This window comes from Bombina bombina, chromosome 1 (genome assembly GCF_027579735.1).
Source record: "Bombina bombina isolate aBomBom1 chromosome 1, aBomBom1.pri, whole genome shotgun sequence".
In the NCBI taxonomy this organism is placed as follows: Eukaryota; Metazoa; Chordata; class Amphibia; order Anura; family Bombinatoridae; genus Bombina; species Bombina bombina.
Window position 1 is genome coordinate 830,969,938 of NC_069499.1, and position 27,509 is coordinate 830,997,446.

At 35.9% G+C, this 27,509-nt stretch overlaps 1 protein-coding gene across 1 annotated transcript in view; it reads left to right on the forward strand.

Annotated features, from left to right (window-relative positions):
- LOC128646029 (endothelin receptor type B) overlaps positions 1–27,509 on the forward strand; it is a 74,660-nt gene that overhangs the window by 15,719 nt on the left and 31,432 nt on the right. Inside the window, exons 2-4 of the mRNA XM_053699435.1 lie at positions 7,794–8,286; positions 9,900–10,012; positions 20,971–21,175. Coding sequence (XP_053555410.1) covers positions 7,849–8,286; positions 9,900–10,012; positions 20,971–21,175 — 756 coding nt within the window. The 5' untranslated portion in view covers positions 7,794–7,848. The remainder of the gene's footprint in view (positions 1–7,793; positions 8,287–9,899; positions 10,013–20,970; positions 21,176–27,509) is intronic.

The window sequence follows — 27,509 nt, forward strand, 5'->3', positions numbered from 1 at the left end:
CTGTTCCCCATCTGACTAAAATATACCCCCTATTTTACGCGCAGCATTTCATAACCTATAAGGTGATTGCTATGGCACCAGTGATAGTCTGATGCACTTAGGCACTGACTTTCTAATAATGAGGAGGAACATAGATTTTTGTCTACAAATACAAACCAGAAGTTCTTTTGAGTCTGTTCATTATTCTCTGTTTAAGGGTGGACACAATTAAGTCTTATGATAGCATTTTTTCTTATCACATGCATTTTTAAATAAATACCAAGTTATTATGGAGTCAGAACATTTTGTTCCCCCATACCAAAAGATAATTTTCTGCAGCTGTTTTATAGCAGACTTCTAAAAGGATATTTCACTGTTATAACCATTTTAGATAACTGCACTGAGAAACACTGATCACTTTCATTAAAAGTCAGCACTGACTTGTGCCATCTCTATATTGCTCTGTATACTAAATTAACTTGCATTGTATGACAGCATCAAATGTAAACTGATCTGTAGGTTACCACTATCATGCATAACTGTCAAACCCACACCATTCACCATTAGAAGTAAAAGTTTAATTCAATTAAAAAAAACTTTATTGCCTCAGTTTGTAAGTGCAAAGTTTATATTGCTTGTCACTCACACTGTTTGATGAGGTCCATTTACCAACACATAACTAATAATAGTTTAACATTAGTCTACCCTTGATTCTAACACTTGAGGGCATCCTTTACCTAACTCACTGACAATGAATCCCTTCTCCTCTCATTCTAAAAGGACTCTCTCAAATCTTGTGCTAAGTTGCATCAAAGAAGTCATCAAAGTTTTAATTCACTACATGAGAAAAAGCTTCAGGGAAAACAGGGCCCATATGACCTAGAAAAATAAGATAACATAGAATGCAAAAACAGTGCAACATCTGTATAATGATAGCAAAAAATACTGTGATGTCTAAGAGATGAGAAGTCATTTGTCTTGAGGGAGGTCTCCAGAACTGGCTTTATATCTTGCTTTGAGAAGGAAGATTTGAGTAACTGGAGGGGCATTCCTATGAGGATAAGTGCAGGGATTTAGGTAAATGAGACACATGGCTTCTGAAGCATAACATCAATAAATACAAACAAACAAAATCTAGCATTGTAGTAAGAAAATCACCCAAATATAAAGTAAATAAAAGAAGCAACACAGTGGAAAGAAATGGGATGTCTTTTTATAAGGAGAGGTATAAGCAGCATGAGGACTAAGGTGGTTTAACTGTTTTACATTTGCTCACTAAATTGTACGGCCTTCAGAACTAGAGACAGCATTGGCAAACATTAAACTTTGTCTCAAGCTAAGAATAACGCACAATCTTGTACAAGTGGATGGTTAAAAATGTTAATCAAAGCATCTTAACGGGGCCAAAACTTTTTTTAGCAGGGCCTATAGTTTTAATGGATAGCATAGGGATCACTATTAGTGCGCCCGTAGCACTTGTTAGTGGTGAGCTAAATGTTGTGCTTGAGCAATCCAAAATAGCGCTTTTAAATGTATCACTGTTTGAGACCAGTAAACCATTATTTTTATTAGTAAAGCACAGAACTACATGAAGAACTTCACTACTTGCACAGCACTGGCTTAGCGCACCCTATGCTGAGGAAGATATTTTACCTCACAATTTCTTCAGCTCAGCAGAGTAAGTTCTGTGTAAAAAGTTATAATGCAGCTGCTGTCCAACTGCAGGTAAAAAAATAATAATGAAGAAATGAACAGCAGCCAATCAGCATCAGCAGTGCTGAGGCCATGAACTCTTTTACTGAGATCTAATGAAATTTGACTTAACTCTCATGAGATTTCATAGTAAACTTCCATAATCTGAATAGGGAAATAACATGAGTGTGCATGAGGCTCACTCCCTTGCCTGTCCCAGGACAGGCATACTGATTTGCTGCTTAAAGTGCTTTACAATGGGGTGTGAATACTTAGGACATTTTGAGGTAAAATATCTTTCTTTTTTACATAGAGATGTTCAGGTGACATTTTCTAGTCAGCTTTTTACTGTTATGCTGAGTCACTTTCAAGTGTTTCTCATTTGGGTATCATGGCCATTTAAATGTTTTGTGCTTTCACATAGAAGTCTATTACATTAAGGATTTAGCGTATGCACACTATCTGACATGCAGATGTTCTAGACTATTGCTCTAGTGATAAAAAAATAACTTTGGACTATATGTTTTAAAGTGCCAGTAAACCTAAAAAAGAATGTTATATAATTCTGCACATAGTGCAGAATTATATAACATTATATTAGCGTTAGCTTTATAAAACCTAATATTCCCTGTGAATTTTTATAAAAAATGACTGTCAGACCCGCTCTCTGTGCTCTTCTGAGCGGGTCTGTTTTTATCACAGAGCCCATCTGGCCATCTGTCTAGTCACAGCCCAGCCCGACCGCGCCATTACACTCAGTGCAGCTCGCTCCTGCTCTGTCTGACAGCAGGAGCGAGCTGCACTGAGTATAATGGCGCGGTCTGTGACTAGACAGATGGCCAGATGTGCTCTGTGATAAAAACAGACCCGCTCAGAAGAGCACAGAGAGCGGGTTTGACAAATAGTAATTTTTTATAAAATTTCACAGGGAATATTAGGTTTTATAAAGCTAACGCTAATATAATGTTATATAATTTTGCACTATGTGCAGAATTATATAACATTATTTTTTAGGTTTACTGGCCCTTTAAGTGCAAAAATAGAAGTTCTGTTGATTACACTTAATGGGACATGAAACCCAAAATGTTTATTTCATGATTCAGATAGAGGGTACAATTTTAAACAACATTCCAATCTACTTCTATTATTTAATTTGCTTCATTCTTCAGATATCCTTTGTTGAAGAAATAGCAATGCACATGAGTGAGCCAATCAAACAAGGCATCTTTGTACAGCCACCAATCAGCAGCTACTGAGCCTATTTAGATTTACTTTTCAACAAAGGATATTAAGAGAGTGAAGCAAATTAGACAATAGAAGTAAATTGGAAAGTTGTTTAAAATTACATGCTCTTTCTAAATCATGAAAGCAAAATGTTGTGTTTCATGTCCCTTTAAGCAATGTTAATGCACAATAGTACGAACATTTTTGTGCTCCACTTGTAATGTAGGCCTGTATCTGTTATTTATGTTTTACACACATACTACATGAATTAAATAAATTAATTTCAGGAGGATTAGAGATAGCTATTCTGCTTTTGTTAGACATTTTCTGTACTATATAAGATACTTTTTTATTCCATAGTACATGCAGACAATCCTACTTCTGTTATTGAAATAGTATCTCTTTACAACTGGTTGCAATACCTAGCCTGGTAACAAAGGTTCTGAAACCTGTCACATTAAAGTGATTCTACATTTTAAATAATCAAATGCCATAAATGTAATCTTTGCCACTAAAAAAGTATATGTGTACCTTTTTTTTTTTTAAATCCATCTGTGAAAGGGTTAAATTAGTGCATATAGTAATGCTTCTATAATAATGTTATGCCGGCCCACATGGATGAACTCTTTTTTTTTTAATGACAATTCCAGTGAACATCCAATCAACATGTGTGTCAGTTGACAATCTTGAAGTCCAGCCCCTTTAAAGCCCATAGAAAGCCTATGTAGAGAGTGGATGTGACTGCTCTATACATCACAGCCCAGCCAAAAGATGAAATTAAAGGGGGGGCGGAGGAACAAACAATACCAATTAGGATTATAAACCTTTTATTATAATATATATATATATATATATATATATATATATATATATATATATATATATATATACTTTAAAAAAATAATAATGTGGTTTTACTTGCAAACTAATATATGCTTTATTGCAACATTCTTCACAGTCTGAAATTTTACCATCACTTTAACATTCCTGCTTTTTCAAATAAAGATACCAAGAGAACGAAGAAAAATGGCTAATAGGAGTAAATTAGAAAGATGCTTAAAATTACATGCTCTATCTTAATCATGAAAAAACATTTTGAGTTTACTATCCCTTTAAAGGGTCAGTCTAGTCAAAATTAAACTTTCATGATTCAGATAGGGAATGCAATTTTAAATAACTTTCTAGTTTCTAATTCACTTATCATCAAATTTGCTTTGCTCTCTTGGTATTCTTTGTTAAAAGCTAAACGTAGGTATGCTCATATGCTAATTTTGAAGCCCATAAAGGCCGCCCCTTATTTTAATGCATTTTGCAGTTTTTCACAGCTGTTGGTTCGTGTGTGCCATATAGATAATATTGTGACCACACCCGCGGGGTTACAAATGAGAGGGCACTGATTGGCTAAATCCAAGTCTGTCAAAAGTACTGAAATAAGGGGCAGTCTGCAAAGGCTTAGATACGAGGTAATCACAGAGTTAAAAAGTATATTAAAATAACAGTGTTGTTTATGCAAAACAGGAGAATGGGTAATAAAGGTATTATCTATCTTTTTAAATAATAACAATTCTGGAGTAGACTGTCCCTTTAAAACCAGTATCTATATTATATAGGTGCCAGTGTTATTGGACCAAAAAAAGTGAATGGGCTCTTAACTAACCATATCTACAATCCCTTGAGTTATTGAACCTAACACAGATCCTCAATTACAATTTATCCTCAGCATGACCCGTGCCTCAATTAAACCTCAACAAAACCAACACCAATGTTAGTAAACCAACCATTTCAGACTCATCCAATTATCTGACCACAGCTCCTACTCTATTTCTGGCACTAAAGCCTATACCCCTACCACAATTTATCACCTATTCTTCCCATACATGACCCCCGTCAAAAAAAAAAAAAAAAGCAGTCATCAACCAATGCTAATCCTAAACAATAAACCCTCTCCCACAGTAGTAACAAAAAAAAATTAGTTCAGTTAAAACTATTAATACCTATCATATTACAATAAATTTGCAAAAAACGGAGAAGAGCACAAACTCGATTCAAATGTAGAGTAAGGACTTTTAATAGAAATACACACGCTAAATAAAGCAACTCACAAGATATTAAAAAAAAAAACAGCACTTCACAGAATAGTAACACTGGTGCCAGATATGTAAAGCTTGACTCCCGGTTTTCCAGTCCAAAGTGGTTCCGTGTATTGGAGAAGGATAGTCAAAATCCAATATCCAATTGAATATCCAAATGGTTAACCACCGCTACTAAGGAATCCAGTGAGCCCGCTACAAGTGTTCAAAAAGACACACACCCTCGGCTCTAACCAATAGATCCTAACTCAGACGAGGATCTACGGAAGCCTCACAGGGTCAAAAGAGTCTTTACTCTACATTTTAATCGAGTTTGCGCTCTTCTCCGTTTTTTGCATTTTAAGATTTTCTGGTGGGTCATTTGGAGCTACCATGTTAAGAGGAGCAGTCGGATTCTACAATTCTCGGTAGTAAGTATTGGACGAGACCTACATTTGAACTTTTCTCACCACCTGGGACATTGACTTTCATTTGTTAGTGCATTTAAAGTCTGAGGCTTTTACCTTTTAGCCTATTGTTATTTGGATCTTTTTCTATCTGGTTTTTATTCTTATTTATTATCATTCATTATTTTTTATTTTTCTTGTCTCACATTTATATGTTTTAAAATATATATTTTTAATATACTGTTATATATTTTAATTGATATTTTATCAACGTATATAGCGCTACTCTGTGTATTTTTTACACCATTTTGATGTTTGTTTATATTACAATAAATATTCCACTAGTATACATAAAATCTATACAGATTTTTCTTAGACCCCTCCTCAGTTTACTTAGTATGAACAAATGTATCTACTATTTATAAAAAAAACTTCAAAAAACTTTAACACACAGCACAATATTTAAAAGTGTCAAGTGCTGAGATTAAAAAAAAGGTTTCTTGTCACAGTTCATATTACAATTAAAGGTTTTATTGACTTGGGGTGTAGATTGTCGGAAGTAAAAGTGTAATATTACCATTTAGCACTGTCATCAATAAAATAAAAAAAACAAATAATAGACTGACATGGTGTATCATAAAAACACGTTTTTCATTGTACTTTTGTATACACACAACTGTGTATAAAAGTATATTGCCATCAAGTTTTTATCTTCAAATATGAGACACATACGTCAAATTAAGAATGCCTAAGGTGAAAAAGGTCACCAATTTAATATACTATACTCCTAGTTAACTACTTTTATATTAGCCCAAGGAATTTTGTGGTGGTCTTTATCTGCAACTGGTGGCATTTAACATATTTATAATACACAATATGCACAAACAGATACATTTTGGTAAATAGAAAGACATAGTCAGGTCTCATTTCCTATTATCATGATACATTTTAACCTATATAAATTGGATTAAGCCGGGTTTGTCTGTCTATAATTTAATATAAATATAAATATATATATTTTATAAATGCATCATTATTTTAGAAGTGTGTATCATCTTTTTTTGTGTTAAAGTGAAAGTCAATCGTAGCATTTTTGAAACGCTAGGATTGACTGTTGAAACAAATAAAGGGGACTTTAATTCATGAAGTATAAGATACCTCATGCAGAAAGCTCCTTAATTTGTTTCAAGCGATTGCCGTTCTGAGCTGTTAAGGAAGCCCACAGCAGATCGTTGTTTGCTAGAGAGGTGATGTTTTCACCTTTTAGCCAATAGCCATGCGGTATATACGGCTTGGCGCCCATAAGAGCCCGATTTACCGCACTGCTATTTGCTAAGAGGTGAAAACGTCACCTCTTAGCAAAAAATTTTTTTACCGTGGGCTTTGTTAGCAGCTAAGAATGGTGATCGGCTGAAACAAATAAAGGAGCTTTCTACAAGAAGTATCTTATACTTCATGAATGAAAGTCCCCTTTATTAGTTTCAATAGTCAATCCTAGCGTTTCAAAAATGCCAGGATTGACTTTCACGGGTTTGTCTGTCTATAATTTAAAGGGACACTGAACCCAAATTTTTTCTTTTGTAATTCAGAAAGAGCATGCAATCTTAAGCAACTTTCTAATTTACTCCTATTATCAATTTTTCTTCGTTCTCTTGCTATCATTATTTGAAAAAGAAGGCATCTAAGCTTTTTCTTGGTTTCAGTATTCTGGACAGCACTTTTTTATTGGTGGATGAATGTATCCACCAATCAGCAAGGACAACCCAGGTTGTTCACCACAAATGGGCCGGCATCTAAACTTACATTCTTGCATTTCAAATAAAAATACCAAGAGAATGAAGAAAATTTGATAATAGGAGTAAATTAGAAAGTTGCTTAAAATGTCGTGCTCAATCTGAATCATGAAAGAAAAATTTTGGGTTCAGTGTCCCTTTAATATAAATTTTATATAAATATATATATATACACATACATATTATAAATATATCATTATTATTTTAGAAGTTTGTATCATATTTATATGTGTTAAGCAAGTATATTATATAAATTGTTTTTTTTGTCAATTATTTAATATATATATATATATATATTTTTATATATATATATATATATATATATATATATTATAAATATATAATTATTTTAGAAGTGTGTATCATATCAATATGTGTCTATCATATCTCACAACTAGTACAACCTACTAAGGTGTCTTATTAATTAAAAAAAAAATCTGCCATTCATATTAATGCATTAACATGTTTGATATCTGAAATGTTGCCTTTTGTGTAAAATAAATATCTGTGCTCTAAACATATCTGTCTCTTTCAAAAATTCTGTGTGCTTTTTGTATGGCTGATCATTTACTCTTAATATTACTATAGAACAAATTATTAATGTGTTCATCATTTTATTTTCATTGCAGGACTAATATTTGCTGGAAACTGAACTGTTTGTTCTGATTACCCTACAACAGAAGAATGTCTCCTTTATTTATTATTTGGGTTTCATGCCTGTTTCTTGGAGTTGGTTGCCAGGATTCACAAACACCAAATAATATAAAAGAAAGTTCTGTACCATCCAACACTCTAGAACCAGAACAATCTCATCTTCTTCTACAAATGGACATTGACCAAAACTCTGCAAACTTATCAGATATGGACATAAGATATATGCCACCTCGGATGCCATTACCACCACCATGCACATCCCGAGCGGTAATCAGACATGCTTTCAAATATGTCACTACAATCCTATCTTGTGTTATCTTTATTGTGGGAATTGTTGGAAATTCTACGTTGCTAAGAATAATATACAAGAACAAGTGTATGAGGAATGGACCCAACGTTCTAATTGCTAGTCTTGCTCTTGGAGACCTCTTCTACATCCTCATCGCTATTCCCGTCAATGCATACAAGGTACCTTTTCTTTAATTTGTTAGTAAAATAGGTTTATTAACCCAAGGATCAAACACATAAAAAGTAATATTGACATCTCAAAGTTACTGTCCCATTAATTAAGCATTTCAGTGTAGCCTGAAAAAAACAAACACTAGTCTTATAGATCTTAGTGTCATGTGAGTCACTTTGCTGAAAAGCATATCTATATAGGCTCAGTAGCTGCTAATTGGTTGCTGCACATAGATTCCTTGTGTGATTGGCTCACCCATGTGCATTGCTATTTCTTCAACAAGGGATATGTGAATAACGAAGTAAATTCGATAATAGAAGTAAATTGGAATAATGTTTAAAATTGCATGCTCTACCTGAATCATGAAGTAATTTTTTTAGGGTTTGGTGTCTCTTTAATGTATGTTTCCCTCTGTACACCCTGCAGCATGTGTAACTCATAAGTGTCCAGGAAAACATGGCCAAGATGGCAACCCTAGTTATAAACATTAAAATAGAGTATTTACAGAAATGTATAAGGTGATGATACTGCTGATTTGGTATTTTCACAATTGATAAATTATTGTCTTTAGTATTTTAACAGAACAGGGAAATGTCTTAACCATATGACTTTATCTTCAGACTTTTTTGGCAATGGAAACATCTCTCTGTTAAAGGGACATGAAACCCAATTTTTTTCTTTCATGATTCAGATAGAGCATGTGATTTTAAACAACCTTCCAATTTACTTCTATTATTCAATTTTCTTTTGTTATCTCCTTGTTGGAAAATATACATAGGAAGGCTCAGGAGCTAATGATTGGTGGCTGCACATATATACCTATTGTTATTGGCTCAAACCAATGTATTGAAGGGATAGGAACATCACAATTAAACTTGCATGATTCCAATAGAGCATGTAATTTAAAGAAACTTTTAAATTTAGTTCTATTTTCAAATGTTCTTTGTTCTCTTGGTATCCCTTGTTGAAAAAGAATACACTAGTGGGAGCTGCTGCTAATTGGTACCTGCACACATTTGTCTCTTGTGATTGGCTAACTAGATGTGTTCAGCTAGTTGTCAGTAGTATAATGCTGTTCTTTCAGCAAAGGATAACAAGAAAACAAAGCACGTTTCATAATGTAAGTAAATTGGAAAGTTGTATAAAATTGTATGTTTTATCCAAATCATGAAAGACAATTGTGGGGTTTCCTGACCCTTTAACTAGCTCCCATTAGTGCATTGCAGCTTTTTTTTTTTTTACAAACGATACCAAGGGAATGAAGCACATTAGATAATAGAAGTAAATTGGAAAGTTGTTTAAAATTCTATTCTCTATCTGAATCAAGAAAGAAACATTCTGGGTGTCATGTCCCTTTAAGGGTAACATTCCCTTAAAACTCTACAGATAACTGTAAATACTTTACTTATCCATCAATCTTAAACTTTTAAAATATATTTTTTGCATTTATAGTTTCTTATACACAAACTGTGTTAATAATAAAACATTTCTTAAAGTTTAAAATTGTTTTATACAAAGAGAAAACTTGAGTTAATTGAAATCTATTTTTCTTTTTAAAGTCAATACTGAATGTTGTAAAAATATATTGTGTAATTTAAACAATATCTCTGTGTTTCTGCAGCTTCTGGCTGAGGACTGGCCGTTTGGAGTGCACATGTGCAAGCTGGTTCCATTTATACAGAAGGCATCGGTTGGAGTCACTGTGCTGAGCCTTTGTGCCCTCAGCATAGACAGGTAACTCCCAAATACAAAAGATGACCTATTTTCCAAATACTTACATAACTGATGCCAGTGAATTTTATTTTATTTTACGTTGTTCATGAAATGGGTATACATTTTATAGTTCATCTAAGAAGTTGTACATTTGTGGGTTCTAACCTCAAATGCCAGTGACACTTCACAGAACGTTTTATCTTTGACTACGTTCTAATTTGTAATATTGAACAAATCATAGAATCCATAAGGACAGTATTTATATATAATTGTTTTACGTTTTTTAAACAGGGTTGCAAAATATTTGAAATCTTACAAATGATTAAAGGGACACTGAACCCAAAAATTTTGTTTTGTAATTCAGAAAGAGCATGCAATTTTAAGCAACTTTCTAATTTACTCCTATTATCAATTTTTCTTTCTTCTCTTGCTATCTTTGTTTGAAAAAGAAGGCATCTATGCTTTTTTTGGGTTCAGTACTCTGGACAGCAATTTTTTATTGGTGGATGAATTTATCCACCAATCAGCAAGGACAACCCAGGTTGTTCACCAAAAATGGTCCGGCATCTAAACTTACATTCTTGCATTTTAAATAAAGATACCAAGAGAATGAAGAAAATTTGATAATAGGAGTAAATTAGAAAGTTGCTTAAAATTTCATGCTCAATCTGAATCATGAAAGAAATATTTTGGGTACAGTGTCCCTTTAAGTTTTTTGGAAAAGTACATTTTATTTTTTACAAGAAACAGCATAAAAGATGAAGTAACAAATATAGAACTATTTTATTAACTCAAGATAAACTCAAGATATGCACCTACTCATAAATCCATTAATTCACACTTGAAGCAGAATCATATTCAGTAATAGTGGGTATATCGTTATGTCCTTTCTTGTAGTAGGTTTAACCCTCCCAGAAGTCTTCACTGGGGTCTACAAGCTTCCATTATATAACATTCATACCAGTGTTAGTTCATGTTTAGCCAAACAAAGACCTACAGTATCTTGAGTGATAGATGAAATAATATTGACAAAGTTCATGTGTCTCAGAAAAAGACCAGGCCAAGATATATATATATTCTTCTTGAACTCATAACCAATAAGGATCAGAAATAAATATAACTTGTAAATTAGCATATTTGATTTTAATTATACATTTTAACTATACAAAACCTTTACATCAGAACCTCTTGAGCTTTCCTTGGATTCAGGCAGACTAAAGAAACCTCAATATTGTAAATAATATGTTGGTAGCTATCCACCTTCAGAAGAAACAAAGTAGATAAAACACCAAACTCTTAACGGTTTGGGCTAAAGCCACAAAAACATTTTCCTTTTAAGTTATTGGTTAATAACTTTAAAGACACATAGTTTATGTGTGTTTATCTATCTTCATATTCAAAGGGTTACAGCACCTGAATAACAAAAGTCATTGTTATTATGTGTAAGAAAAAATGTTGAATACAAAAAGTAAAAGCTGCTTAAATTAAATGTTGAATTAACAGAAGAAAACAGTCCTCGGATGCTACTTGTCATTAGTTGATAGGGACAATTTACACAGGAAAAAAAATTGGTTTTATTGAGCTCAGAAACATTTTTAAAAAGCACAGTAACTTATTCTGTAACATTCTATCACAGTAACTCATTCTGTAACATTCTATCACAGTAATTCACTCTGTAACATTCTATCACAGTAACTCATCCTGTAACATTCTATCACAGTAACTCATTCTGTAGCATTCTATCACAGTAACTTATTCTGTAACATTCTATCACAGTAACTCATTCTGTAACATTCTATCACAGTAACTCATTCTGTAACATTCTATCACAGTAACTCATCCTGTAACATTCTATCACAGTAACTCATCCTGTAACATTCTATCACAGTAACTCATTCTGTAACATTCTATCACAGTAACTCATTCTGTAACATTCTATCACAGTAACTCATCCTGTAACATTCTATCACAGTAACTCATCCTGTAACATTCTATCACAGTAACTCATTCTGTAACATTCTATCACAGTAACTCATTCTGTAACATTCTATCACAGTAACTCATTCTGTAACATTCTATCACATTAACTCCTTCCGTAACATTCTATCACAGTAACTCATTCTGTAACATTATATCACCGTAATTCATTCTGTAACATTCTATCATAGTAACTCATTCTGTAACATTCTATCACAGTAACTCATTCTGTAACATTCTATTATGAACTAAAGGGCTAATGTGATATTTCTGCATGAAAATGGCTGTTAAAACTGTCAATACAGCTTTGTTAAAGGAAGTGTATGTTAGTGTAAAGCTTACAGGAATACCTGTTGCTCCATCATGTTTATGGCAAACGTATGAGAGTTCCTTGCTTCTTCCTTAGCAGCTGGACAGTTTCCATTCTCCCTTTGACACCATGAGATCTATTTCCGTACATCTCCATTTCTCTGAAATTAAAAAAAAATGTGACAAAACAATTCTTCTGGATAAAAAGTTTAGTAGCTTAGGTGGTTCCAAAGAGTTGCAATAGGTTCTCTGTTTACCTGAGCATGCAACAAGCTTCTGAGTGTTAGGCCTAGTACATATATTCCCACGAGGGCTATCATAAGCAAATGCAGTTATATACTGCTGGTTTTAAACAGAAGTAATTGAGGATCCTTGAACTTTAGACTAGGAAACACATTCTGTTGTCAAAAACATTATTTTAAAATAGTGGACTCCTGAATTGTCCATATCCCTTGACCTCCTGGATCATTCTAGACCACACTTAAAGGGACAGTATACACTAATATTGTTTCCCCTTTAATATTTTCCCAATTATCCATTTTACCTCCTGCAGTGCATATAGGGCCAGATTACAAGTGGAGCACAGACGTTTGCACGAGGCGGATAAGGGATTTATAGCAGGAGTTTGCGCTCGTCAGTTTCATCACTGGTATTACAAGTTGAAAGTAAACGCAATTGCTTGAGCGCAATTGCGATTTATGCTACAATGATTACTGTGTCGTCAGAACTTTGGTTAACTGTTTAGCAAAACAAAAAAGTTGCACAAGACACATACAAAATACATTACAAAGTATAGTTGCACTCTTAATAACACTATCTAATAATAATGAATAAAAAGAATATTGCACACAAAAGTTATAAGGGCTCAAAGATATGAGGTCTCAAGTGTTAGGAAAAAAAGGCAACTAAAAGGCTTTAACATAGCGATACATACATATACATGTCTAAATATATATATGTATGTGTGTTTGTGTATATATATATATATATATATATATATATATATATACATATATATATCACACACACACTCACCGGCCACCTTATTAGGTACACCTTGCTAGTACCAGGTTGGACCCCCTTTTGCCTTCAGATCTGCCTTAATTCTTCTGCAAATCCATGATGCAAATCTCCCGTTCCACTACATCCCAAATGTGTTCTATTGGTTTGAGATCTGGTGACTGTGGAGGCCATTGGAGTACAGTGAACTCATTGGCATGTTCAAGAAACCAGTTTGAGATGATTTGAGCATTTTAACATGGTGTATTATCCTGCTGGAAGTAGCCATCAGAAGATGGGTACATTGTAGTCATAAAGGGATGGACATGGTCAGCAACAATACTCAGGTAGGCCATGGCGTTTAAACGATGCTCAGTTGGTACTAAGGGGCCCAAAGTGTGCAAAGAAAATATCCCCCACACCATTATACCACCACCACCAGCCTGAACCTTTGATACAAGGCAGGATGGATCCATGCTTTCATGTTATTTACACCAAATTCTGATCCTACCATCTGAATGTCGCAGCTGAAATCGAGACTCATCAGACCAGGCAACATTTTTTCAATCTTCTATTTTCCAATTTTGGTGAGCTTGTGCGAATTGTAGCCTCAGTTTCCTGTTCTTAGCTGACAGGAGCAACACCCTGTGTGGTCTTCTGCTGCTGTAGCCCATCTGCTTCAAGGTTCAATGTGTTGTGCATTTAGAGATGGTATTCTGCATATCTTGGTTGTAAAGAGTGGTTATTTGAGTTACTGTTGCCTTTCTATCATCTCGTACCAGTCTGCCCATTCTCCTCTGACCTCTGACATCAACAAGGCATTGTCGTCCACACAACTGCCGCTCACTGGATATTTACTCTTTTTCAGACCATTCCCTGGAGATGATTGTGCGTGAAAATCCCAGTAGATCAGCAGTTTTTGAAATACTCAGACTAGCCTGTCTGGCACCAACAACCATGCCACGTTCAAAGTCACTTAAATCCCCTTTCTTCCCCATTCTGATGCTCAGTTTGAACTTCAGCAAGTTGTTTTCACCACATCTAGATGCCTAAATGCATTGAGTTGCTACCATGTAATTAGCTGATTAGCAATTTGTGTTACCAAGCAATTGAACAGGTGTACCTAATATAGTGGCCGGTGAGTTTGTATATATATATATATATATATATATATATATATATATATATATATATATATATATATATATATATGTGTGTGTGTGTGTGTGTGAATTTTCATGTTTTCATCTACTTAACTGCAAAGGGCTCCAATGCACTTATATGTCTATATGTGTGCACATATGTATTTATGTATTTATATGTGTATATATATATATATATATATATATATATATATATATGTATTTACAGACATATAAACATATAACTACATATGTACACACATATCGACATATATATATATATATATATATATATATATATATATATATATATATATATATATAAGTGCATTGGAGCCCTTTGCAGTTAAGTAGATGTAAACATGAAAAATCATATTTATGCAATATTCATATTTAAAGGGACAGTCTACGCCAGAATTTTTATTGTTTAAAAATGTAGATAATCCCTTTATTACCCATTCCCCAGTTTTGCATAACCAACACAGTTATATTAATATATGTTTTACCTCTGTGATTACATATATATATGACACACATTAACTAGTACTGTCTAACTGTGAAAAACTTTCAAAATGCTCTGAGCGGTGGTTTTCAACGGTTTAGAAATCAGTGTGAGCCTACATAGGTTTAGCTTTTCAAAAATACCACCAAGGGAACAAAGCAAATTTGATGATAAACGTCAATTGGAAAGTTGTTTAAAATTGCATGCCCTATTTTAATCATGAAAGTTTAATTTTGACTAGATTGTCCCTTTAATACAATGTTTAACTATGTATTTACTGTAAATATTTCACATTCCAATGTTCTGCACATAGGGGAATATGTTCTATGTATTTTTAAATAGACATTTTATATATATATATATATATATATATATATATATATATATATGTATATATATATATAAATATATATACAGTATATATATATATACTGTAAATAGGTAGATATATATTGTAACAAAAAACTTCAGACATATATAGAAATATGTATTTATGAATAAACAGAACATATTCTGCTATATGAAGAACATTGGAATGTGAAATATTCATATTTTCATGTTGGATTAGTATACTTGAGAATATGCAATCAGGTTTGCACGCGAGTAGTGTGTTTTTTCCCAACTTTTTTTGCTCCATTGACTTCCATAGGGCAATATTATCGCACACGCAATAATCTAAGTTTCGCTTTTTACGTGCATTGGGTTAGTGCACAAACGAAAACTGTTTACTTTCAACCTGTAATACGAGCGATACTCGACGTGCAGAAAATACTAACTTCTAGCAGAGTTAGCACTTGAGCAGGATTATTAAATACCACTCCACTTGTAATCTGGCCCATAGTAAGTGTACCAGGATACTCTGCATCTTGAGAAATATTCAAGAGTAAAAAACAGCCCACTTGCCAACCAAAAGCCAATTGTTAAATGCACTTATCTGTAGCAGGAACAGAAACATAGTAGGTAGGGTTAAATAGTGAGATTGGAGCATCGCTTTAGACATCGGCAAACATTGCAGAAAACATGGAAATTCTAACATAAAATGTAGCAAAATTACATTAAAAAAACAATCTTTCTTTTGGTTATGGAAGCCATAGTACTAAAATGTAAACCACAAAATAAAACGAGTTTAGTATCTGTGTATTGAGATTGCAAAAAGAAATTCAAGGGACAGTAAACAGCCTGTGATTTGTATATAACATGTTTAGTTATGTATAATGATTATTATTTATTTTCCCTCCTTTTCATATTATTTAGATCTGAAAATTGAGCAATTTTTAATTCCCAGAACTTAAACTACACCCTGTTGACCTCTCAATGCTAACTCCACTATATATATTTCCTTTATTGGCTTTATGAGATAACAACTGCTAATCAATGTAGTTGATATTAACATTAAAGTCATAGCTAAGCCTTGTTGTCGACTAAAGCCCAGATTGGCTTCTCCAAATAAGGCAAATGAAGGGTGGAACTTGACTATTGTTAATAGTTGCAGTAAAAAAAAATAATATTTGGCTAATATTTTGTTCTATAACAACACAACATAAATAACAAGGTGTTTACTGTCCCTTTAAATGAATGTAACATTTCCAAATCTTGGCTGGTGTCACTAAATAAGGGCAAGACAGAAACCCAGTGACTGAAATATCATCTTTTCTTTATGCTATAAGCCTTCTCCCTTTTCTGTTACAACAATCTTTGTTAAAAAAACAGTAATTAACGTGAGCTTTGTGGGTGCTACCCGAGCATCAGCCAAGAAAAGAAAATTTGGGAAAATACTATTTACTTTCCATTTATCTCATCACACTCTAGTAGATACAAGTTATAATACAAAATGTATATAGTAGAGAATGGAGAACATGTCTTGTATATTTGGTAAGTAGCTTCATACACATTAGAGGAGAATTCTAAATGGTTGCTTTGCATAGGTATTTCTGCCACTAACATGAGGAAACCACTCTTGTAGAATGAGCTTCAAGCCACAGTTTCACAAGAGCACATGATGAGCTAAGATGCTACATTGAACAGTCCATCTGGAAAGTATAGTCATAATACAATGCAATATTCATGAAGCAAAGCAATGGGGTCACAAAAACTTAAACTTGAGCTACATATAAGCCACTGCCTCTACCAACATATGCTGATCACATTACACTGCATTTCTGAAAAATCTGAGAATATCAGAAATATTCTACAGCACTTGAACTGAATTTTTTTTTTTGAAAGTATAATATAACTAGCCAAATCGGAATGGCTCTTTCATTCTTAAGACACGGTGTGTGTACGGAATCATCAATTACTGTTGGAAATATCACTCCTGGCCAGCAGGAGGAGGCAAAGGGCACCACAGCAAAGCTGTTAAGTATCACTTCCCTCCCCACACACCCCAGTCAATCTCTTTGCCTTCAGTGCAAGGCTAAGTTATCTGGCTTTGCTGTGCTAGCCCGCCGGGCGTTGTGTAGCAAGTCAGTTTCATAATCTGACCGTGAGTTAGGCCTCACACTTTCAAAATACTCTTAGATTTTTCTTCTGAGTCCAGATTTCTGGTGCTTCCTTACAAGGGTAAGACCTTGTTTGATCCTGATCTAAGAGATATATTTCTGATATTCGGTTGGAAAAGGTTTGTTTTCTACCACCAGAAGGATGTCAGAGTAGAAACCTGCAGCTTAGTCTAACTTGGCATGAAGGGTTTGCCTTCAATACAGGAACTATTGGGAGGCCGATGCCCTCTGGTTTTCTTCAAACATGGGTACAAGATGTCCCGGATAGACTGCGGACTTAGTGCCTCAGGGTTAGTAAATAGAATCTAACCCTTACTCCCAGGCGCAGATTCCATCTCTCAGTTTTATCTGCGGACCAGATAACAGAGAGGTGTTTTAATTGTTTTTGGGATCCTTTTTCCCTGGGAGTGATAGCCCAGTTTTGTGTAAGGCAACAGGGTCTAGGATTCTATTCATTGTGTTCATGGTTTCGTCATAGCTTAGACCTTAAGTGTCTCAACTAGTTTTTCTCAGTGTACCATTCTTCAAAATTTAATCATTTGGTTTGATTCTTGCTTTGGTCTAAGAGGGACAGTTCATGATGATCATAGACCTGGAGGACGCGTATCTTCAAGCTCCTGAGTTTTGTCATTCTGTCAAACACTTTAAGTTTGGCGCCCTTCCTGGACAACATATTGGGATCTTGTTGTCTTTTCTTTGTTCCCATGGATGGGAAGTGAATATGACGATGAGTTCCCTTGTTCCAACTACAGGAGTAGTTTTTCTTAGTGACCATAATAATTTCCCTATCTCTGAATTTTTTTCTGACAAGAGGTCAGAAAATCAAGGATTTTCCATCTTGCCTCTTTCTACATTTCTATTAGGCCTTCAGTGGCTTAAGGTATGGAGGTAGATGGTCTTTTTGTTGGAAATCGTCCTTTTGCTTTTTTCCATCCGAGAGAGTTCTGCTGTTATGCATGCTCGGATAGTAGTACGGGGTTCAGGTGACTCCGTCTTGGAAGATAGTTTTTTTCAGGAGGAGACCTTACTGGGTGATAGTGCCCACGGTCGCCAGCCTGTTGGGCTAGGGACTTTGGACTCAGAAGGAGTCTGTTTTCCCTATTTCCATCTTGGAGTTTAGATCAATATGCAATGTTTTGTTGATCAGTTTTCCTTAGCCGAGTTTATCAGGTTCTAGTTTGACAATTTCACCTCAGTAGTTTGCATCAACCACCTGGGAGGAACCTAGCATTCTTTAGCCATGATTGGGGTCAGTGGGCGGACGCTCACAATTGCTGTTTATTTTCTATTCATTCCAGGAGAGAATACTGGGAGCGGACTTCTTGAGAAGTCAGACTTTTTATCCGGGCGCTCTTTCTGGAGGTCTCTCCAGATTATCCCTCTTCTAGGGGGTACTGGAGTCGGATCAGTTGGCAGTACGACTAGTTTCCTAGGTACGTTTAGAGGTCGGGAGATCAGCAAGCTGTCCTGATATGCAGCCTTTGTTGAGATGTAATCTCTTATACCTTGAAGGTTGTTTTTGAGGATGGACATTCCAATCAGGGTCCTTCTTTCATCCAAACTTATTTTCTCTAAGGCTCTCTTTTTAGTGTTTTGAATGCTTAGTTTTGTCTATGCGTGGTTTTTCTGCAGTGGTCAATGTGACCTTGATTCAGGATCACAAGCCTGGTACTGGTATGTTTAACATAAGGTATGACGGGAATACCTTATTGGTGAGAATCCAAGGGCTACTCTTGGAAGTAGGGTCAGGATTCCTAGGATTTTCTCTTTTCTCCAGGTAGGTCTGGAGAAGGGTTGTCAGTGTCTGGCAGAGTCAGATTTCTGCATTTCTCTTGTTACATGTGTCTAGCGGATATTCCGGATGTGTATTCTTTTTGTCAAGTCCTGGTTAGTTTCAGGCCTGTATTTTAGTCTGTTGCTCCTATTGAAGCCTTACCTTTGTTTTTTTTGTGTATTGCAGCAGGCATAAGATTAAGCCATTGCATTCCATAGATATTTAATTTTTATTTTGGAAGGTTTTCTTTCTTTCCGCTATCTTTTCTGCTCGGAGAGTTTCGAACTCTCGTCTTGCAGTGTGATTTGTCTTATTTTCTTTCAGATAAGGTGGTAATTTGTTCGAATATCTTTTAATTCGGAATCTTGTTGTTCCTTCTCTATGTTTTTCTTATTTATTCTTATAAGGAATGTCTGTACACGACTTGGATGTTGGGCGTACTTTTAATCTTTTTCTACCGGCAACTAGGATTTTCACCAGTCTTCTGCTCTGTTTGTTTTTCTGGAAAGTGAAGAGCCAGAAAGCTACTGCTTCTTCTCTTTTTCTCTGGTGAAGAAGTTTGATTGTTTGGTTTTTCAGATTACTGGTCTGCAGTTTTCTGAGAGAGTTATAGTTCATTCCACGAGGGCTGTCTTTTCATCTTTTCATCTTGGGCTTTCAAAGTTTAAGCTTATGATCAGCTTGCAAGGCTACAATTGCTCTTCTTTGCATATTTTTTCCAAATTTTGTCAATTTGAATCTTTTGCCTCGGCTGAGGCTTCTTTTGGGAGAAGGGTTCTTCAAGCGGTGGTGTCTTCTGTTTAGGTTACATGTCTTGTACCTCCCTAATCATCTGTGTCCTTTAGCTTGGGTATTGATTCCCAACAGTAATTGATGATTCCGTGGACTCACCGTGTCTTAAGAAAGAAAACAAAATTTATGGTTGCCTGATAAATTTATTTATTTCTTGACACGGCCCTCCCTGTTTTTCAGACAGTTTTTTATATAAACCTCAGGCACCTCTGCACCTTGTGTTATTTCGTTTCTCTCCTTTTCCTTCGGTCGAATTACTGGGGGTGTGGGAAGGGAAGTGATACTTAACAGCTTTGCTGTGGTGCTCTTTGCCTCCTCCTGCTGGCCAGGAGTGATATTCCCAACAGTAATTGATGATTCCGTGGAGTCACTGTGTCAAGAAAGAAAGAAATTTATCAGGTAAGCATAAATTTTGTTTTTGTCTTCAAACAAGAATACCTTCTTCAAGCATTAATGCTAGCAGGGGGTGTCAATCAGCCCAATCGTATAGGATCGGGCGGATTGATGTCCGCGACCTCAGAGCAGGTGGACAAGTTATGGATCAGTGGTCTTTAGAACGTTGCTTCATAACTGCTGTTTCCAGCGAGCCTGAAGGCTCGCTTGGAAACAGAGCCATCAAGCTCCATGTGGAGCTTGATAATTCGGCCCCATTGTTGTGAATGCAAATATAGCATTCGTTTGTGCTACCCCAGTTGAAGTCACATGGGCTAAAATATAATGTGCAATATCTCTGAAACCAACCTGTCAGAAAGGTTCGTTATGCGGCACAAACCTAGCACAAATGGTATATTTATATTCACAATTTAATTACATGGGCTGAAAACTTCACACAGCTATTTTATTTAACATAGGAATTTAATATTGTGGAACATTTTGATTAACACATGTTAATTTCTATCAGCACAAGACACACCTTTAAGTTGTTTCTGGAGTTCTTATGAAAATTAAACTAGAAAATGTCTCTAATGTAACTCATATTTTTCCAGGTATAGAGCAGTGGCTTCCTGGAGTCGTATTCAAGGAATTGGGATTCCTGTCTGGAAGGCAATAGAATTAACTTTGATCTGGGCTGTGGCTATCATTTTGGCTATCCCAGAAGCTGTTGCCTTTGATATGGTGGAGCTGGACTTTAAGGGACATACTATGTGGGTCTGCATGCTGTCGTCTGAGCAAACATCAAATTTTATGACGGTAAGCAAAATAAATAAATTTTACCTTTATTTGGGAAATAGTGTCATTGGAGATTAATATCAAATTGGTATGGGCTTTACCAAAATACTTAAAGGGGCAGTCTACTTGAAAAATGTTATTGTTTAAAAAGATATATAATCACTCATTCCCCAGTTTTGCATAGCCAACACTGTGCTAGATTACAAGTGACAAACTAACTGTTACGCAGAAACAATATCAGCTTTTTGCATGCATCAAAAATAGCATGCATATTGCAAGTTGATATTAATCGTGAGAGCACAATCAAATTTTATGCTTATCGGGTTAGCGTGAATGAAACCCTCACATAAAAGGTAACGATTTAAAAAAAAGTTGCACTAAACACAATATATATATATATATATATATATATATACTCTGTATATACACACACTACCTGGTAACAAATATTCAAGGTGTTTGACTACAAAGGGCCAATATGTATAAATAAATACATATATATGTCTAAATATGTGTATGCAGGGCTTTTGTTCTGGGGGTATTTACAGGTATTCTGCCATCATAACAGGGTAATATTTGTAATTATATACAAAATAAGCACTGTTTGTATAATGCGGTGTCGAGTTAGTAAGGATTACTAAGGATTAGTAAGGATTACTAACCTTACATCGGGTTATTGAAATATTACATATAAAATATTCCAAAAAATTAATATAGATACTGTTAAAAAATCTAAATAATCCATAGAATATATGTATATAAGATTAGTAATTCTTCATATGTGCTAACCCTAAATCATGAACCCTCGATGCTCGTTAGAAATATTTTACATTCCTATGTTCTTCACATAGAAAAAAGTGTAATTTTTATTATTAAATATATATTTCTATATAAATTTGATACTATTCATGTAAAATATATATCTATACCTATATATCTAAATAAATTGATTTGCAGGTATATATATTAACAGATATATAGAGATATACAACAGCAGGACCCCTCCCTCAAACACGGCGAGTTAAGTTGATGCCAACACTGGGTGAAAGTGTTGTGGTCTTATCTGACCACAACACTTTCACCCAGTTCTCCTCTGAATCATTCAGATGTTCATTGGCAAACTTCAGATGGGCCTGTGCATGTGCTTTCTTGAGCAGGGGGACCTTGCAGGCGCTGCAGGATTTCAGTCCTTCACAGCGTAGTGTGCTACTATTTGTTTTCTTGGTGACTATGGTCCCAGCTGCCTTGAGATCATTGACAAGATCCTCCCGTGTAAGTTCTGGGCTGATTCCTCAATGTTCTCATGATCATTGAAACGCCACAAGGTGAGATTTTGCATGGAGCCCCAGACCGAGGGAGATTGACAGTTATTTTTTGTTTCTTCCATTTGTGAATAATCGCACCAACTGTTGTCACCTTCTCACCAATGGTCGTGTAGCCTATTCCAGCCTTGTGTAGGTCTATAATCTTGTCCCTGACATCCTTAGGCCTAGATTTAGAGTTCGGCGGTAGCCGTCAAAACCAGCGTTAGAGGCTCCTAACGCTGGTTTTGGGCGCCCGCTGGTATTTGGAGTCAGTGATTAAAGGGTCTAACGCTCACTTTACAGCCGCGACTTTTCCATACCGCAGATCCCCCTACGCCATTTGCGTAGCCTATCTTTTCAATGGGATCTTCCTAACGCCGGTATTTAGAGTCGTTTCTGCAGTGAGCGTTAGAGCTCTAACGACAAGATTCCAGCCGCCTGAAAATAGCAGGAGTTAAGAGCTTTCTGGCTAACGCCGGTTTATAAAGCTCTTAACTACTGTACCCTAAAGTACACTAACACCCATAAACTACCTATGTACCCCTAAACCGAGGTCCCCCCACATCGCCGCCACTCGATTAAAAATTTTAACCCCTAATCTGCCGACCGCCACCTACGTTATACTTATGTACCCCTAATCTGCTGCCCCTAACACCGCCGACCCCTGTATTATATCTATTAACCCCTAACTTGCCCCCCACAACGTCGCCGCAAGCTACTTAAAATAATTAACCCCTAATCTTCCGACCGCAAATCGCCGCCACCTACGTTATCCCTATGTACCCCTAATCTGCTACCCCTAACATCGCCGACCCCTATGTTATATTTATTAACCCCTAATCTGCCCCCCACAACGTCGCCGACACCTACCTACACTTATTAACCCCTAATCTGCCGAGCGGACCTGAGCGCTACTATAATAAAGTTATTAACCCCTAATCCGCCTCACTAACCCTATCATAAATAGTATTAACCCCTAATCTGCCCTCCCTAACATCGCCGACACCTACCTTCAATTATTAACCCCTAATCTGCCGACCGGAGCTCACCGCTATTCTAATAAATGTATTAACCCCTAAAGCTAAGTCTAACCCTAACACTAACACCCCCCTAAGTTAAATATAATTTTTATCTAACGAAATAAATTAACTCTTATTAAATAAATAATTCCTATTTAAAGCTAAATACTTACCTGTAAAATAAATCCTAATATAGCTACAATATAATTTATAATTATATTATAGCTATTTTAGGATTAATATTTATTTTACAGGCAACTTTGTAATTATTTTAACCAGGTACAATAGCTATTAAATAGTTAAGAACTATTTAATAGTTACCTAGTTAAAATAATAACAAATTTACCTGTAAAATAAATCCTAACCTAAGATATAATTAAACCTAACACTACCCTATCAATAAAATAATTAAATAAACTACCTACAATTACCTACAATTAACCTAACACTACACTATCAATAAATTAATTAAACACAATTGCTACAAATAAATAAAATTAAATAAACTATCTAAAGTACAAAAAATAAAAAAGAACTAAGTTACAGAAAATAATAAAATATTTACAAAGATAAGAAAAATATTACAACAATTTTAAACTAATTACACCTACTCTAAGCCCCCTAATAAAATAACAAAGCCCCCCAAAATAAAAAATTCCCTACCCTATTCTAAAATACAAATATTACAAGCTCTTTTACCTTACCAGCCCTGAACAGGGCCCTTTGCGGGGCATGCCCCAAGAATTTCAGCTCTTTTGCCTGTAAAAAAAAACATACAATACCCCCCCCCAACATTACAACCCACCACCCACATACCCCTAATCTAACCCAAACCCCCCTTAAATAAACCTAACACTACCCCCCTGATGATCTTCCTACCTTGTCTTCACCATGCCAGGTTCACCGATCCGTCCTGGCTCCAAGATCTTCATCCAACCCAAGCGGGGGCTAGACATCCACTGAAGAAGTCCAGAAGAGGGTCCAAAGTCTTCCTCCTATCCGGCAAGAAGAGGACATCCGGACCGGCAAACATCTTCTCCAAGCGGCATCTTCTATCTTCTTCCATCCGATGACGACCGGCTCCATCTTGAAGACCTCCAGCGCGGATCCATCCTCTTCTTCCGACGACTAGACGACGAATGACGGTTCCTTTAAGGGACGTCATCCAAGATGGCGTCCCTCGAATTCCGATTGGCTGATAGGATTCTATCAGCCAATCGGAATTAAGGTAGGAATTTTCTGATTGGCTGATGGAATCAGCCAATCAGAATATAGTTCAATCCGATTGGCTGATCCAATCAGCCAATCAGATTGAGCTCGCATTCTATTGGCTGTTCCGATCAGCCAATAGAATGCGAGCTCAATCTGATTGGCTGATTGGATCAGCCAATCGGATTGAACTTGATTCTGATTGGCTGATTCCATCAGCCAATCAGAAAATTCTTACCTTAATTCCGATTGGCTGATAGAATCCTATCAGCCAATCGGAATTCGAGGGACGCCATCTTGGATGACGTCCCTTAAAGGAACCGTCATTCGTCGTCTAGTCGTCGGAAGAAGAGGATGGATCCGCGCTGGAGGTCTTCAAGATGGAGCCGGTCGTCATCGGATGGAAGAAGATAGAAGATGCCGCTTGGAGAAGATGTTTGCCGGTCCGGATGTCCTCTTCTTGCCGGATAGGAGGAAGACTTTGGACCCTCTTCTGGACTTCTTCAGTGGATGTCTAGCCCCCGCTTGGGTTGGATGAAGATCTTGGAGCCAGGACGGATCGGTGAACCTGGCATGGTGAAGACAAGGTAGGAAGATCATCAGGGGGGTAGTGTTAGGTTTATTTAAGGGGGGTTTGGGTTAGATTAGGGGTATGTGGGTGGTGGGTTGTAATGTTGGGGGGGGGGTATTGTATGTTTTTTTTTACAGGCAAAAGAGCTGAAATTCTTGGGGCATGCCCCGCAAAGGGCCCTGTTCAGGGCTGGTAAGGTAAAAGAGCTTGTAATATTTGTATTTTAGAATAGGGTAGGGAATTTTTTATTTTGGGGGGCTTTGTTATTTTATTAGGGGGCTTAGAGTAGGTGTAATTAGTTTAAAATTGTTGTAATATTTTTCTTATCTTTGTAAATATTTTATTATTTTCTGTAACTTAGTTCTTTTTTATTTTTTGTACTTTAGATAGTTTATTTAATTTTATTTATTTGTAGCAATTGTGTTTAATTAATTTATTGATAGTGTAGTGTTAGGTTAATTGTAGGTAATTGTAGGTAGTTTATTTAATTATTTTATTGATAGGGTAGTGTTAGGTTTAATTATATCTTAGGTTAGGATTTATTTTACAGGTAAATTTGTTATTATTTTAACTAGGTAACTATTAAATAGTTCTTAACTATTTAATAGCTATTGTACCTGGTTAAAATAATTACAAAGTTGCCTGTAAAATAAATATTAATCCTAAAATAGCTATAATATAATTATAATTTATATTGTAGCTATATTAGGATTTATTTTACAGGTAAGTATTTAGCTTTAAATAGGAATCATTTATTTAATAAGAGTTAATTTATTTCGTTAGATAAAAATTATATTTAACTTAGGGGGGTGTTAGTGTTAGGGTTAGACTTAGCTTTAGGGGTTAATACATTTATTAGAATAGCGGTGAGCTCCGGTCGGCAGATTAGGGGTTAATAATTGAAGGTAGGTGTCGGCGATGTTAGGGAGGGCAGATTAGGGGTTAATACTATTTATGATAGGGTTAGTGAGGCGGATTAGGGGTTAATAACTTTATTATAGTAGCGCTCAGGTCCGCTCGGCAGATTAGGGGTTAATAAGTGTAGGCAGGTGTCGGCGACGTTGTGGGGGGCAGATTAGGGGTTAATAAATATAACATAGGGGTCGGCGATGTTAGGGCAGCAGATTAGGGGTACATAGGGATAACGTAGGTGGCGGCGGTTTACGGAGCGGCAGATTAGGGGTTAAAAGTGTAATGCAGGGGTCAGCGATAGCGGGGGCGGCAGATTAGGAGTTAATAAGTGTAAGGTTAGGGGTGTTTAGACTCGGGGTACATGTTAGGGTGTTAGGTGCAGACGTAGGAAGTGTTTCCCCATAGGAAACAATGGGGCTGCGTTAGGAGCTGAACGCTGCTTTTTTGCAGGTGTTAGGTTTTTTTTCAGCTCAAACAGCCCCATTGTTTCCTATGGGAGAATCGTGCACGAGCACGTTTTTGATGCCGGCCGCGTCCGTAAGCAACTCTGGTATCGAGAGTTGCATTTGCGGTAAAAATGCTCTACGCTCCTTTTTTGGAGCCTAACGCAGCATTTGTTTGAACTCTCGATACCAGAGTTAAATTTATGGTGCGGCCAGAAAAAAACCCGCGGAGCGTTAACAGCCCTTTTACCGCCGAACTCTAAATCTAGGCCTTAGACAGCTCTTTGGTCTTGGCCATGGTGGAGAGTTTGGAGTCTGATTGATTGGTTGCTTCTGTGGACAGGTGTCTTTTATACAGGTAACAAGCTGAGATTAGGAGCACTCCCTTTAAGAGAATGCTCTTAATCTCAGCTTGTTACTTGTATAAAAGACACCTGGTAGCCAGAAATCTTGCTGATTGATAGGGGATCAAATACTTATTTCACTCATTAAAATGCAAATCAATTTATAATTTTTTGAAATGCGTTTTTCGGATTTTTCTGTTGTTATTCTTTCTCTCACTGTTCAAATAAACCTACCATTGACTGATCATTTTTTTGTCAGTGGGCAAACGTACAAAATCAGAAAGGGATCAAATATTTTTTCCCCTCACTGTATATTTACAATAAAAATTACATTGTTCTGCACGTGAAGAACATTGGAATGTGAAATATGAATAACTGCTTTTTGGGTTAGCACGCGCGGGATAGGTTTTAAATATCTTCTTCTGTGCCCTCCATTGACCTCTATGGGGAGAATTAGGTTAAAGCAGTTAGCAGGCGTCAGGTTTCTCTTGCGCACAAACTTTGTACTTTCAATTTGTTATTTGCGTACAAACTTAGGTGCACAAAAGGATTA